This window comes from Thrips palmi, unplaced genomic scaffold (genome assembly GCF_012932325.1).
Source record: "Thrips palmi isolate BJ-2018 unplaced genomic scaffold, TpBJ-2018v1 HiC_scaffold_17, whole genome shotgun sequence".
Taxonomy (NCBI): domain Eukaryota; kingdom Metazoa; phylum Arthropoda; class Insecta; order Thysanoptera; family Thripidae; genus Thrips; species Thrips palmi.
The window spans coordinates 7782531-7798552 of NW_023144626.1; the positions used below are offsets into that span (position 1 = coordinate 7782531).

The 16022-nt window shown below is 65.1% G+C and overlaps 1 protein-coding gene across 9 annotated transcripts in view; it reads right to left on the reverse strand.

Annotated features, from left to right (window-relative positions):
* The window catches only part of LOC117644179 (uncharacterized protein CG43867), a 68057-nt gene that overhangs the window by 15980 nt on the left and 36055 nt on the right, over window positions 1-16022 (reverse strand). For 7 of the 9 annotated variants that reach the window (XM_034383460.1, XM_034383466.1, XM_034383461.1 and 4 more), the window contains exon 3: window positions 10621-10683. The exons of 1 other annotated variant lie outside the window; for it this stretch is intronic. In XM_034383460.1, coding sequence (XP_034239351.1) covers window positions 10621-10683 — 63 coding nt within the window. Of the gene's footprint in view, window positions 1-1138; window positions 1158-10620; window positions 10684-16022 lie in introns of those variants that run through there. One more of the 9 variants, XM_034383464.1, reaches the window with a different exon arrangement.

A 16022-nucleotide genomic window follows, 5' to 3' on the forward strand; every position in this document is an offset into this window, starting at 1 on the left:
GGCCAAAACCCGAGACGCGTTTTGAGCTCCCGAGTCACTAAAAGAGACTCGAACCGAACAAGTGACCCCACCAATGGATTGGTCTTCGAACGAGCAATCCATTGGTGGGGTCACACGTTCGGTTCGAGTCCTTTTTAGCGACCCTGGGGCTGAAAACTCGTCTAGAGTTTTGGCCGCCTCCACCGGTCTTCTGGCCCACAGTGTGCCAGCGTGCACGTCGATTGGATAAGCTTGCTGCTCTCTGGCGCGAGGCCGCACTGGGAGTGCGAAATGGAGGCCCCAGCCACGGTGGCGGTCCACTGTAAGTCGTTCTCGCGCTGTGCCATCAACGCAAACATACGTCGCAGGAGAAGAAAACGATGTCAGGGGGCGGGTCGGCGGGTCCACCGGGGCTGTGTTTACACTGCCTTCATTTTCCTCCCAGAGCCCCAAGTTAATTAAATTCGACGGGACCGGGCGCGCCGTCTTTTCGGAAACGAGCCCGTGATTGGCGCGGGATCCCCTGCACACTGATTGCGAAACGTCGCGTCGTCGCTCCGTCTCCGTCGAACTCGCGGGGCGGCGCGCGAGAGAGACAGAGCGACGAAAGGTCTCTTCGGAACCACCATCATCGCTCTGACGCCCGCCGTCCTCGCCGTTCTCGCCGCAGCGCCGTCCGCCCGGCCGAGGCCGTCGGCGAGCCCTTCGCCCTTCGCCCTGCCGGGCCGGGCGGGCCGGGCCTGGGCCACGCGGGGAGGGCCCACTTTGTTAGCAGCCGTGCCGTGCCGTGCCGTGCCGCGCCGCGCCGGGCGGGTGGCGCGGAGGCGGAGGGCGGCAAGGAAAGCGAGGGTTGGTTGGCAGCGCCGGGCGGCCGCCCTTCGGCTTGGCCTGCTTCGTCTGCTTCGGCTCGGCGCGCAGTGTTGCCAACCCCGAACGGCCGGGCCGGCATGGACGGCGCCGCCAAGACCGCCACGCGCGTCGTGGGGCCTGCCATGGGGCCTGCACTGGGGCCTGCACTGGGGACGCCCGGCGTGGCGGTGTCACCCTGCACGGCGGCAACCGGGCCACCGCGGCGCATGTAACGAGAGCTGCACAGCCTGCACCAACACAAACCAGCACACACACACACAAAGCAGACGCAAACACACGCAACACGCACTGCACAGTCTCGGCCAGGATGAACTCGTGTCGCCGTCGAGGCTGCTGGTCCCGTAATCCTGTCTCGGTCGCGGGTTCGCGTCCCGGTCCCGGTGGGCGCGCGCCGATTTTCTCACATGACGCGCGGAGCTGCGGGGCGACGCGACGCTGGTCGGGCCGCGGCGCACCACCCCGTCTACACCGTCTCGACGGCAGGGCGATACTACCGACCGACCCGGAGCCGCGCCGCCGCGCCGCACCGCACCGCGCGCCGTCCCTCCCCCACCACCACCCCCTGCTGCTGCATCTCCGTCGCACAGCAGTCCATAGCCGGGCCGCCCTCCCTCGCAGAGAAACAAATAAAAACAGTGGAGAGGGGGTGGGGCGCGGCGGGGCGGGGTGGGCGACGAGGAAGCGGGCGCGCCGCCCCGCCCACCCCCACCCACCCCGCCCACCAGACCAGTTTCGGGGCGACGCTCGGCAAGTTCCGACGCCCGTCGGTCGGCCCACAACAGGGCGGCAGTTTGCTTGCTGCCCGGGCACCTGTGCACCCTGCACGCCTTGCACGCCTTGCAGGCCGCGCACCTGCACTCGTGCGGCCGGGCAAGTCGTGCACGTGCAGGTGCCAAAGACCGTCATCTCCGCGGCCGGCGGCTCGTCTCCCGCCAACAGTCCCCCGGGACCCGACCAGGGCGCCGCCGATCCTAATGCATTCCGCCAAATCGATGATGCATTCGTGGCGAGGCTGGCGAGGCTGGCGAGGCTGGCGAGGCCTCCCGATGAGTTACTGCCGCCGCACGACACGCACGCGCCACGCGCCACGGAGCGCCGCGTGCGGCACGTCGCCACGTCCGGCACAAGGCGGCACACTGAGGGTCGTCTTCGTCGCTCTGTCTCTCTCGCACCGATACGGGACGCCCCATGAGTGCGAGAGAGACAGAGCGACGAAAACGACGCTCGGACTCAGGCTGCAGAGGCACGCCGCCGACGTGCGCGACGCCGCCACCACGACCGCCAATCTGGCCTCGTCAACGACAAGAAGCGGGGCGCTGTCCTTCGAGCACCGCAGGGCTCCGCAGCAGGCTGATTCCGAGAGTCGTTTTCGTCGCTCTGTTTCTCTCGCACCAACAGGCGAGGCCGCCGTGAGCGCGAGAGAGGCAGAGCGACGAAAACGCCTCTCGGAGTCAGTCTGCAGGGGTCGCGGGGACGCGCACGACGGGCACTCCACTCCCAGAGTACGGCGTACCCCTCGGCGCGACGCGTGCTTTAGCCACTACACTGCCAAGGCCGCGCGCTACTCGTCTCCGAGGACGTCTCCGTTTTGGTCGCCGCGGGTTGGGGTTGATCGGCGACCCCAATTTGCGACGACGCCGAGCCGACACTGTCAATCCGGTTAAAGCGACGTCGGTTGCCTCGGCGTCCGGCAGCCCGATAACGCCCTCACCCCGCCACCCCCTCTACCTTCTCATACATATCTGAGGCTCCACACGCCACGCCAGGCAGCCAGCCAGGCAGCCAGGCAGCCAGCCTCCACGGCCGGCGCCCCACCCTCCGCCTCGGCAACGTCTCCATTCCCCTTCTAATCCTTGGCTGGCGGCAAAAATCAATGGCCGCGGAATTTGTCGCCGTACGTACACTCTCTCTCTCTCTCTCTCTCTCTCTCTCTCTCTCTCTCTCTCTCTCTCTCTCTCTCACTCACACACATGGGACTGCACCGCTAACACGAGGGGTCGGTCAGAGGGGCTAAGGAAAGCGAGCAGGGTCGGTGGATTACACGAGGTAAGCCCGGCCGGCTCGGCCTCGGCCTCCGCCATCGGGCCGGGGCCGCAGGGCTGCAGGCTGCATGTGAGGGTGCACCTGGCGGGGCGGGGCGGGCGGGGCGGCCGAGTCCTCAAGCCTGCAGCGCGGCGCAGCGTCGAGGGGGCTGCACGCTGCACGGGCGGCTGCACTGCAATTTAATCGCATGCCGAGCTCGCCTCCGGCCCGACCCGACCCGGCTCGGCTCCGCTCCTCCGTCCGAGTTCCGGCTGCGCTCTCCGGGGCCGCGCTCGGCTCGTCGCGGCGCGTGTTACCCCATCATCATTGCGGCACGGCCTGGCCCTGCCGGGGCTGAGGAGTCCCGCGGGAGGAACAGGACCTCGCGGTGGCGCCGGTGGCGGGGCGGGACGCGACCCGAGCGCTCAGCCCGGCTACTTCCGCTCCAAGGAGAGAGAGAGAGCGGCGGATTCGCTCGGGTGGGATTTGGGTACACTGTACAGGTCACGGGAGAGGGACGAGGGAAGGTTTTCAATCAAGCCGACTGGCGGGGCGAGGCGGGGGAAGCAAACCGGACCCGTTCTTGGGAATGCCCGTGCGCTTCTGCATCCTCGGGCCCCATCCCCAGGCCCAACCCTGCCCCCCTTGGGTCGAGCAAAATGAGCTGCCCCACTCGCTGCGCTCTAAATTCGTTATTTCTCCATCGTGCAGTGCTGCTGCTGCAGCAGCGTTAACGATGCGCGAGGAAGAGGAAGCTCCTTCAGAGGGAGAGCGCAGTCTAGACCCTCCGCTGCAAGGGCCGTGGAAATTGGAGCAGAGTTTAGAGCGATTGGGCACAGCCAAGGAGGGCACAGTGGGCCAGAAGACCGGTGGAGGCAGCCAAAATTCTAGACTCGTTTTACGGCCCAAAGTCACTAAATGAGACTTGAACCGAACGAGTGAGCCCACCAATGGATTGCTAGGGCGGCCCCCTTCCGGCCGGCCTAGCCTCTAGCCGGGCCTCTAGCCGTGCCGTGCCGTTGCCAGCCGAGTCGGGATTGACTCGGACATGGCGGCGTCACGCGGCGTCTTCCGTCCCCGGGGGCTGCAGCCGACGGCCGGCCGGACGAACGGACAGGCGACACGCAGACAGACCTGCCAGTCCGGTGGACGAAATCAGGTTGGCGGGAGAGAGAGAGAGAGAGAGAAGGCGGGGGAAATCAAGCCTGAGTGCGCTGAGCCGCCTGCCGAACGAATCCGAACAACAGTTCCGTCGCGCTCTGTCTCTCTCGCACCCCAACGGGAAGCCCTACAAGCGCGACAGAGACAGAGCGACGAAGCGACTCTTGAGACCGAGCCTGATGGTGTGCCGCCAGCCAGCCAGTGCGCCCGACGACCGCCGCATAGGCCGGCCCGCACGACACGGCGCCGCGCCGCGCTGCCTACCCACGCATTACCATTGCCACTACGGGCTAGACCACACAGCAGATAGGCTGACGGCCAGAAAGAAACCCCTCAGAAACCAGCGACGCGCGGGGCAGAGTACACGGCAATCTATAATAATCAGGCCAGGTCGCCCGTATTTCCCGGTTTGCGGGCTAAAACACACACAGACATACACGCGCGCAAACACACAGACACACACATACACACGCAGGCGTTATTGCGTCCCCACAGCCGGGCCGAGGCAACAACTGGGTGCCAGGGCGTCCCCGGACCAGGCCAGCCCCCACCTTATTGTTTTACATTCTGCAAGGAAAAGCGGTGGGGCCTTTCGTGGGCACAGACTGTTTCAAGGTTATCCGGTCGGCCGAGAAATCCCCCACGAGAAAGGGTCCCTTCGACTTGCCCCCTGCCCTCTCTCTCTCTCTCTCTCTCTCTCTCTCTCTCTCTCTCTCTCTCTCTCTCTCTCTCTCTCTCTCCTCTCCCTCTCTCTCTCACACACACACACAAGCACACAATATAGTTGCCAGCGACCCCGGGTCGGGCCCGCACCCCTACTCGGTGGAACTTGGTACTCAAGTAGGACCACACGTAAGGATCCGAAGTGCTCCGCCGTGCCGTGCCGTGGCGCTGCGCAGGTCTGTTTGCCAACAAACTTGAGCCGCAACCAAAGCCCCGCCGCCGCGTAAGTGCGAGAGAGACGGAGGCCCGCGATCCCCGCGGGAGAGAAGAAAAAGATGAGGCGGGAAGCGAAAGCAACAAAAACAAGGACAGTAAAAAAGGAAATACACGTCGAAAGAGACGAGCGCGGCTGGCGCGGCTGCTGGAGCCAAATGCAGCCAAGGCCGAACCAGGTGAGAGTGAGAGAGTGAAGCGTGGGTAATTTATGGAGTGGTCAACTCTCGAATCGCCGCGAGAAGGGGGGGGGGGAGGCAGACTACTAGAGGGAAAGAAATCACAACATGAAAGAGTTATTTCCGGGTGGAGGAGAGGACCATGCCGGAGGGAAAGGCAATCTGCAAAGCACCGGGGAATCGTGCCGCCAGCATCGGCAGCCCGGCCTGCTCAGCGCCAGCAGCGCCAGCGGCTCCAGGCAGCCCGGGAAATGCGCGGGAATTTCCGGCACGCCGGGAGGAGGCGATGCTAGTCGAGTACCGGGAGGGCGGCGAGGAGGAGAGACTCGGGCGGGGCGAGGCCGAAAACCATGACGCGATTCGCGTGCAGCTAACGGGAAATTACGTCGCGTTTTGATGAACAAACCGCGGTAAATTTTACAACACTTGTAAATTTCTTTGGAAGGTTTTCGCGTTTCAACCACAGGCCAGCTGTCAAAATGAAGAAATAAAATTAATGTTGTGAAATCATTTACTGAACGCCATTCGAATAATTTCCAATAAAATTCGTCATTTTTTAAAATAAAAATGTTGTTACGTTCTCCATTTTTAAAACTTTTTTGGACTTTGAATAGCATTTGAAGTGGTTTTTCCTCGGGATCATCATCATCAGCAGCCCGCCCGACTCCGAAGGATTGTTCGGTCACTCCCGCCTTCTCGGGCCGTGAGTGCGACGAAGACAGAGCGACGAGGCGATCCGCCGGAATCCGAGGCGCTGCCACTGCCGCCGTGTTTGATCGCCGAGTCCAATACAACTCCGTTTCAATTTCCCGGAGTCGGGGAGCCGGAGCCCCCCGACGCGGTGGCCCGGCCCAGCCCGGCCCAGCCCGGCCCGGGGCGCGTGGCGGTGGGGCCTGGGGCGGCCCGGGGCCCGGCCAGGCCCGCGCCGTGCGCACCGTCACACGACCCCGGGGGCCCATGCGTCACCCCGCTACGCCCCCGCGCCGCCCCCGCCTTGCAAGGACGCCCAGGACTCGGAGGACTCGGAGGCGACGGCGCAGCGGCGCGCGGCACGGTCCCTTTAAATTCTCCGGCGCTCCAGGAAGCCGTTCCAGGGCGGGGCCCAGGGCGGGGCCCAGGGCGGGCGGGGCGCGCGGGGAGCGTCTCCGCGTCAAGCCGGTCGAGAACAATTTCATCGGCACATTTCCACGTTGCCACTTTGGCGCACTTTGGCGACGTCCAGGCCCCTCCCTCGAGCCCCGGCAGTGCACCACGCTGCAGGGCGGCAGGGCGTTTCCCCGCGGTGCACAGTGGGCCAGAAGACCGGCGGAGGCGGCCGAAACTCTTGACGCTTTTTGAGCTCCAGAGTCGTCAAACAGGACTCGAACCGAACGTGTGACCCCATCAATGGATTGCTCTCCGAGCAAGGAATCCAAAGATGGGGTCACACGTTCGGTTCGAGTCCCATTTAGCGACTCTGGAGCTCAAAACGCGTCGAGAGTTTTGGCCGCCGCCGCCGGTCTTCTGGCCCACTGTGCGGCGCCTCGGCCGAGTACCCTGGCGGGCTGGGCAGCAAGGAGTGCCCCTGTCAGGGCGGCAGGGAATCCCACGGCCCGGCCCTACCCGTGTCGCCGCCCCGCCGCTCCGCGCCTCGCCCACTCGGCTTCCTGCGCATAATTGATGGACCATTGAAGGCCGTGTCGAGTGCTTTCCGCTGTTCCCGCCAAAAACGCGGCCCTGCAAGCCTGCAAGCCGCGGCGGGGCCGCGCCTGCAGGCTGTCTCTCTCGCACCCATTGCGCAGCCCGTAGCGGTGCGAGAGAGACAGACACTGCTCGCAATGAGCCCGCCGGCCCCGCGGCATAAAGGAAGGGCTGCCCCTCCAGTGATAAATCCTGGCCTCCTCCCTGCAGCTCGCGCCCAGGCCCGCGCCGTGCCAGCATCGCACGGGCATCGCGCCGTCGGGGTCCGGCAGTATATATTCGGCCGCCAGTTCATCTTGTACAACTTTCAGGAGCGAACACCTCTACCTCATACCGGGACCGCCTTGGCGCCTTGGCGCGCCGGGCAGGGAAACAAAAGGAGGAGTGTGCGCGCCGAAGAAAACAGCCAAGGCTGCAGCGGTCTGTCTCTGTCTCTCTCGCACTCAGGGCGTCCCGTACACGTGCGAGAGAGACAGAGCGAGGAGAACGCTGGGGGAGCGCGCGGTCAAGCTTCAAGCGAGCTGCAAGGTACGAGGCGGGCCGAGGCGGGCAGAGGGAGGGCACTGGCACTACTTTGAGGCGAGGGGCGAGCGCTTGAGCACCCTAAGCCAGGCCCCCGGCCCCCGGCCCCTCCCCGTTCCCAGTGGGGCTCACGGCTCGGCTCACGGCTCGGCTCACGGACCGTGGCGCGCCGTAGCGTCATCAGGCGTCGTTGAACCGAGCCGCCCCCACGCGGACTAATGAAGTGAGTGTTGCTCCTTGATTGTCGGGCTGACCCGGACCCGCCCGGGCCGCCGCCACCACACCAAAGCACTATGGCGAGCTCTGACCCCTTCCCCTCCACGTTCGGCGGCCCGGCGCGGCCCGCTGCGGTGCGTGTGTGTCGTGTCTGTCACCCCCCAACTTTATCAATTTCAAAACTCTGCCGGCCCATCTGTCTGCGGCCTGCCGACAATATCGCAACACGCGGCCAGCCAAATCACCAGGGAAGCCATCGGGACCGCCCCGCCCCGCCCCGCCCCGCCCCGCCCCGCCCCACCCCGCCCCGCCCCGCCCCGCTCCCTGCATTTGGCATTCGGGCGGTCCCCTTCGGTCCCCTGATCGCCGCCACGCCGCCGCTCACCTTTACGACTTGCTGGGGACCTGATCACCGACCGGGCCACGTCGGGGCCACGGCCACGGCGACGCCAGAGCAGCGCGGGGAGGCCCTCAGGCAGGAGGCCAGGGTGAGGCCGCCGGGAGGTCGCCGTCAAAGCGGACTCCGAGGCCACTGTGCGTCTGGCGGCGCCCGCCAGACCCAGGGCCAGGGCCTCGGCCAGGGCCGCCCCGACGCGCAAGGCAATATCGAAACAAGGCGGCCAAAGTACGTTGTTCCGTTTAAAGCGATTGTTACGAGGCTGCTGGCTGGCTGCTCCGGCTTGCCGCCGCGCCGGGGCCCCGCTCGGGCCCGCCCTGCCAGAAGGTGGGTGGGTGGCAGCGCGCAGCGCCCAATGAACGGGAACCGCGACGCGGCGCTGCACTGCAAAACGAGTGGCCCAGGCCGTGGCCGTACCCCCCGCGGCCCGGTCGAACTTTGCCCCTCGGAGGGCCTCCGCTCTGCCCCGGCGGTGATGCGGCGCCCCTCAAACTGGCACCGGGGGACTTCCGCGTGCTGACCTGCCACCTCAAGGGTCGCTCTGTCTCTCTCGCACCACTAAGGGACGCCGAAGGAGTGTGACAGGGACAGACCCCGGTACCCCGCAGGCGGCTGGCGGGCGGCCTGCTCCAGGAGGTCCAGGAGGTCCTGCCCGAGCACGGCGCGCGGCTCGCTAGGGCCCTGTGGGCTCGGTGCCGCTCGGTGCCGCTCGGTCCGGCCGGGCAACCTCCGGCTAGCCAGCGAGGCGCTACGTGAGGTCACCCAGGACTGCTCCCAGGTGACCGGTGTGTTCTGGAACATTGGACAACCCGCACCGGACACCCCACCCCCTGCCTACCCTCGCCGAACCTTCGCCTCGAACGGCACTGGTGGCCGTTTACTCCACACCACAGAAGAAAGTGTGACAGAAAAAATGGAATGACATCACGGCACGGAAGTTGAAGATTGAAGGGTGTGATTTACATTGATGGCGAGGGAATTCAGAAATATACAGTACTTCTCTGTTTAACAAACTCTGACCAGCGAAAATCTGCTTCTTCCTGCGAGAGTAAAACCATTTCTTCTAGCTTCTCTCTCTTTTTCCCTTTTTCCTTTCTTCAAACCCTTTGCTCTGTTCCCATCAAACGAGAAACAGCCACTTGCAGTGCGGTGGCGGCGCGGCACGACGTGATTCCGCGGTGCTGCGGCGAGCACAGGGTCTGCCTCGCGGAGCGTGGGGCGCACAGTGGGCCAGAAGACCGGTAAAGGCGGGCAAAATTCTAGACGCGTTTTGAGCTCCAGAGTCGCTACATGGAACTCGAACCGAACGTGTGACCCCACCAATGGATTCCTCGTTCGGAGAGCAATCCATTGGTGGGGTCATACGTTCGGCTCGAGTCCCAGTTAGCGACTATCTGGAGCTCAAAACGCGTCCCGAGTCTTGGCCTTGGCCGCCTCCACCGGTCTTCTGGCCCACTGTGTAACGTAAGTGCAGAGCGTAGAACGGCGTGGAGCGTAGAACGTAGAGCGTTGGAGGGAGGGTGGCCGCCTTCTGGAGCGTTCCCAGCTTTCGGAACAGTTTGCGGGCCCAATTACACGCAGAGAGTTTGCTCTTGCGTCAAGTGCGAGCATGGAAAAGTTTCCTCGGACGGACGCGGTGGCGAGGCGACGCAGCGGCGAAGCGCGGCGCGGCGTGGTGGGTGATCCTCCCGTCCCGGACCGGGTGGCGGTCTGGTCTGCCGGTCTGGCCGTGGCCGAGGAGAGCCTCAGCGCGGTCACACCCGGCCGGGCAAAAAAGAAGCAACCTCCCGGGCCAGAGTCCCCATTCAATGCTTGTGTCTCGCGCAGCGGGCCCCCAGCGGGTGGTATCCACGCCGCCCGGCCCGCCCCCGCCTCTCTTGACGCATCCAGAAAAGTTTTGAAAGCATCTGATGTAGGGGCGGACATCTCCGCAGCGGACGAGACAGTTTGAGGTCCAACTTCAGTTCATGGGTCGAAACTTTGGGGCGACGGTGTAGGGGGCCCGGGGCAAGGGGGGGTGGGTTTATTCTACTCGCAGAGCCCCTTCCCTGGCAAGCAACCCTTGGCTGGTGAGGTCACAGTAACATATGGGCGGGGTCGCAAGGCTAGGAGCCGGGCCTCGAGCCGGGCGGGCCACGGCGAACCTCTATAGACGTGTGTTGTGGCTCGGGTAGCGGGGAAGCCCGGCCGCGCCGTGCCGTGCCCTGGCGTGCCGTGGCGTGCCCTGGCGTGCCAGCACCGAAGGGCCGCGATAATGGAATGGGCCCTGTAACGAAGGTGCGGCGTGCACTCGATACCTACCCGGATTAGGGAAGAGACACGCCAACCCTGGAAAAAGGCGGCCCAAAAGGGGCGGAAAACAGCGGTAGCTCCAACCGAGTACGCCACGCTACCCGATAAAAAGCAGGCAAAAAAAGGGAGGAAGACACTGAACAGCAGTAGCTCCAACAACAACGAGTACTGTGACTAACAAAACTGCCGCTTCCTCTGCAGAAAACGGCATTTCCTCAGCTAGCCTCGCTCGGGGACGCGGCGGCAGCGCGACAGAAGGAAGCGCCGGGCGTTATAAACCAACCCGCTTTGTTTTGTTTTTGTTGTTTTTCCTTTTGCATGCTGACGCCGCGGCGATAAAAGCCGCCCCTAGTGGATTGCACCCACCTTGTCCTCCGCCTCCACCGCCCTCCCTTCCGCCTCGACGACGCGCTGCTCCAGCTCCGCCAGCTGCAAAAAGAGAGAGAGAAACAGTGAGACACGTGGCGCCATCATTCGCACGTCAAGCTCTTGTTGTCCTTGTTGGCGGTCCCCCGATTCCCCGATTCGCGCCTTGTCCACGCCGATCACGGCCGCCCGAAATGCAAATCGGGGCGACACGGGGCCTTCGTAATGACCGCCCCGCCCCGCCCCACCCCGCCAAGCCACCGAGGCGCCGTCCGATGCCACTATTTAGACTCGCAGCCTTGGACGCAAATTAAATTAATCGGCGCGGCGGCAACGCCTAATGCGGTTATACTGCTACAGTACTGCTTTGGCCGCCTGCCCGGCCGTTCCTCAATGCCGCCTCTGCACCGCGACCCATTGCCCAGGCCGTGGCCCAGGCCAACGTATTGGCAGGGGACTGCGGGCCTTCGGGCGGGGCTGGCGGGGTCACCCCGGCGAGGTCGCAGGGCACCGGGCCAGGCCGCCAGGCTGCGGACGCAGGGCCGGCCGGACCCTCGGAATAGGTAAGTCCTCGGGCACGTGTGGGTCGAACATCCCCGTTGCGGCCGTGCGGGGCCGTGCTGGGCCGGCCCGGCTTCATCGCGCGGTCATGCTTCCTGCGAGCCAATCCCTGGGTCATGGCTTCCAATGCTGAGGAGGGAGGCCCGCGCCCGGCAGCCTTCGGGCCAGGCAGGCAGGCAGGCAGGCAGGCAGGCAGGCAGCCTCGCCCGGCCCTCAGCATGCACCCCACCACCCAGCTGGTGTGCCGCGGATCGATGCGACGTGCATGCATCGCGCGGTGCTGCCCTGCGCCGGGTCGACGCCGGCGCCCTCTAGCGACGCCCAGCGGCGGCGCCGAAGGGGTGCGAGCGCCGCCCTCTGGCGCGCGGGGTATCGACGCGCACGGCGTCGCGGCGCGGAGTCTCGCCGCGTCGGGACACCGCGCCACACCGCCGTCGCGACGCGGCGCGCGTCGCTACCCCGCGTCGCTGCGACCCCACAGAGTCGCTACCCCACGCCGCTGCCACGCCTCGCCGCCACTACCCTCGCGTCGTCGCTACCCTCAAGTCGTCGCTACCCCGCGTCGCCGCGACCCCTCGGCCGCGCAGGGTAGTCCCACCCTCGGCCGCTCCAGTGCGGGGCGCTAGCGTCACGGCCACTGAACCCCATCCACCACTCGGCCATACGACGAGGCCCCTGCGGGTTTACGGCAAGAGGCGATGGTGAAAAGAGGAGATGGAGAGGGGGGGGGGGACTGGACTGACCCTTGGCCTCGCACGCAGCAAGTAGCGCGGCGGCGGCCTGGTTGCCCCGGGTTGCCCCATTGGGAGCGGCCATCGCTCTGCCCCAATAACGTGTCTCGCGCCGGAACACAAGTTTCCGTGACAGGGTCGCTCGGCAACGGCCGAAAGAAGCGGCAGCAGAGGAAGAACGAGGACAGAGCGAGAAGGCTCGGGATGACTGCCGGCAATGACGACTCCCCGTCGCACCGTCGTCATCGCGCCGATTTGTCCGGGACGTGACTGGCGCGGCGCGGCGGGGCCCTCGCGACTCGCGACGTCGCGTCCCAGGCAGCCGCCGAGGAGGCAGCCAGCACGGCGCGGACGCCCCCGAGGGTGGAGGAGTCCGTCGGGTCGGGGTAACCTTACCGCCAGCGACGGCCTGCCGAATGAGAGTCGCTTCGTCGCTCTGTCTGCCGCACTCGCGGGGCGTCCCGCTGGGGCGCGAGCGCGACAGGGCGAAGAAACGACTCTTGGAGATCATTGCGACTGTCGCGCTTTGCCGTCGGCCCGGGAGGTCCACGACCGTCCGCGACGCCATGCCGGCGTGACGCGGCGCCTTTAATTAAAATCTTGTTGGCCACACGGAGGGCGGCCGGGCGGCCGGGCGGCGCGGGGCGCCAAACAGCGGGCAATAAAACGCTGGGCCGGGGCTCTGCGGGGCTCTGGAGGCCCCCGACGGGGCCCGCGCCGCCGCCCCGCGCCACTCCGTGAGTCCGTGCGGTCCAGAAGGGTCCTTGGGGTGTCGCCGGGGTCCCAGGCCGCACAGTGGGCCAGAAGACCGGTGCAGGCGGCCAAAACTCGAGGCGCGTTTTGAGCTCCAGAGTCGCTCAACAGGACTCGAACCGAACGTGTGACCCCACCTATGGATTCCTCGCTCGGAGAGCAATCCATTGGTGGGGTCACACGCTTGGTTCGAGTCCCATTCAGCGATGAGCTCAAAAGGCGTCCGAGATTTTGACCGCCTCCGTCGGTCTTCCGGCCGACAGTGCGCCCAAGCCCCTCCTGCTCCAGGAAGGTGGAAGCGGAGCGCGAAGCAAATCGAAGCGAGCAAAGGCGATGACAATTTGCCGCGCTGCGCTCTCAAAGACGGCAAGGAACGAGGGCGGGCGCGATGTCAGTGTGTGTGTGTGCCTGTCTGAGGGAGCGCCTAAGTGTGAGTGTGTGCGTGCGAGCGGATCGTGGCGGTGCCCACATGATACGCGCTGACATTGATTTCTGGGGAAAAGGGGGACGAGCTGAACCGGGAAGGGAAATGTGCGAGGGAGAAAGAGAGACGAGTCTGTCGGGGGACGGGATGGGGAGTGAGGGGGATGGAGCGAGCAAGCGGATGCAACGCAAAGCAGGTGGGACATCGAGGCGGGCAGGCCCGAGGCAGGCCTGCTGCAAATAGGAAAATGGTCGAAAATGGAATGGAGAGCAGAGGCAGCGAGGCAGCGGGGACATCCGCGGAGAGCGGGAGGGAGGCAGTGAGAGGGAGAGAGACAGAGGAGAGTGCGGCGACGGCGCGGGGGAGACTTACGACTGTTGCGGCGCGGTGCGGCGCAGGACACGCCACGGCGGGCACGGCGCGGCGCAGCAGAGGTATGGCAACATGGACCCTCCGCGCCACCCCTCCAAACTCTGTAGGTTAGGCCGCAACTGCGCGGAAAGAGGGAAAAAGGGGAGAGAGGGAAGGGAAGGGGGTGGGGGGGGCAGGGCCGCGGCGTTTGTGCCCCACTCCACGCGGCCACAAAAGGGGGCCGCTCCTGCCGAGCTCCGAGCCGCTGCAGGCATCGGCGCGACGGAGCGGCTGATGACACGTAAGCAAAGCAGGCACCGCCACCACGGGGACGTGGCACGGTCTGGGGTTCGAGCCCCGGCACCGGCCGATCCTTCGCTGGCGCCGTCTCACTGCGTGGGCGGGTCCGCTTCCGCCCCGGCGGGGAATCGAACCCCAGACCTCGAGATGACGGCGCGAGGCGTTGGTCGATGCACGTGTGGGCTGGAGGCCAAGGCCGGCAAGGCCGGCGAGGCTGACGAGCTTTCCGTGTCGCTCATGACGTTCATTATTCCGCAGGCCGAACGGCACTCTCCGTCTCTCTGTCTCTCTCGCACCGCGACGCCACGGACGGCACGCCCCACGGGTGCGAGAGAGACGGAGGAAGCGCATCGAGAGGGACGGCGCGGCCCTCGGAGTCGCAACGGCGCCGCGCGTCGTTACCGAGTCCATCAAGCACGGCGTCGTCGTCGCCGACGGCCATCAGCGTCCGCACCATTGCACCGCCGCCGTGGCGCGCCTGCAGGCTCGTTCTGGCCGCGTCGGCGTCGCTCTGTCTCTCTCGCACCCCTACGGCACGCCGCACGAGTGCGAGAGAATCGGGCCGCGGGACGCCGACGCCCCTCCTCTGGGCGCCGCTTGGCCGCTTCGCCGCTTGCGTGAGGCGCGCGGTGCTAGGCACGCCGAGCGCCGCGCCAGGCAGGCAGCCCGGCCGACTGCCATGCGTGGCGGCAAGGCCCGCCACACGGCGCCCTGGGCCCGCCGGCAGCCCCAGCCCAGAACAGGCGGCCACCGTGTCAGACAGCCAGGGGGAAATTGCGGCACCTGTACCTCCACCCGCCCCGCCCCGCCCCGCCCGCCCCGCCCCGCGACGCACTGTCTGGTCGCACACGCACAATAAGTGTCATGCCTGGCGTGCCAAATATTGTCCGCGGCATCCGCACTCCGACCAAAGTGAATATTTGGTATTCATGAGCGGGCCGGGCCGGGCCGGGCCGGGCTAGGCCCGCCAGGGAAAAGGTGCGCGGTGGACAGGACAGCCCCGATTCCAACCCCGCCCCGCCCCGCCCCGCCCCGCCCCGCCACGAAAAAGGACAAAAGAAAGGGCGAGGAATCAAAAAGGGGTGCGGCATTCGCCAGGCATTTGCCAGGCAGTGCGCGCGCCCCGCAAACAGCGTGCATTTCCTTTTTGCAGTGCCGGCGCGTTTATTTGTTTTATTCCATTGCCAGTTCGCTGGCGCGCTGGCGCCGCCGTGTTTTCGGGCGAGGCTGCATTTCGGGCTCCGCGCCCCGCCGCCAGATAACAGGGTAGTGCCCCGCCCCGCTGTCCGACAGCCGAGACCGTTTCTCTGCTGCCAGGAGCATTTCTTCGGCCCAAGAGCATTCTATGCCAGCAGCATTTTTCCAAGGAGTAACCAACTCAAGTATTGTAAATATCACTGATTACGGGAAATTATAAAAGCTTATGTTGATAGGGATTACTGGAGATCTCGGACAAAGATGGTCAAAAGTGATAGAATCTCGAAGTACTGAGGAGCGGACTGAAAACGGCAAAGACCCCTCACGTACTATTCTGAAGACCCTACTTTCATGCCCCGCCTCGGGAAGGCTTGACGCTGAAATCGGAGCAGTGGGCTCGCAAAATGGTCAAAAAGTGAATGATTCGAAAATCACTGTTTTCGCTGACTTTGAGCCGGCCTGCTCATTTAGTGCGGTCGAAAATCCCTCGCTGAATAACACACGAGGGGCCTTACGCCAGACTGCACCGCCACTGCACTGCGAAAAACGGTGCGACACACAAAAACTTCAAACAACGGGCTGGGTGTGTACTTGGTCAACATTTCGCATGGAGTACCTTTCTGTTCAAATTAACGAAATCGACTGAATGTAAGCCAATTCGATTTAATCTTTTCTCGGAGTGAGAGTGTGACACCGCACTGTTCGACCGGTCGGTGCTCTTAAAATTAACACAAGAATCGCGGTCGCTTAACAGGACCAATTCGGAAACGGCGAAATCCTCAAAATGGCAGCGCAAAATAAACGATAGAACAAGAGCAAAAGGCGGAAAAGAAAAACACTGGCAGCACCTGTTACGCAAACTAGGGCGAGCAGGCCGGGCAGGCCGGGCAGGCTGGCGGCGAGGGAATCCTAGAGCGGCGACCATCCCGTCGTGGTGAGCCTGCCTGTCTGCCAGCTCGGTCCGTGGCGTGCCATGGGCGTGCCGTGCCGCCGCGGCAGGCAGCCAGCAGTGGCAGCTCGCGCGGCCCGGCGTAAGGAAGGGCTGGAGGCAGCCGGTACCCTCTATCACAGCCTTGGCCGGGGCA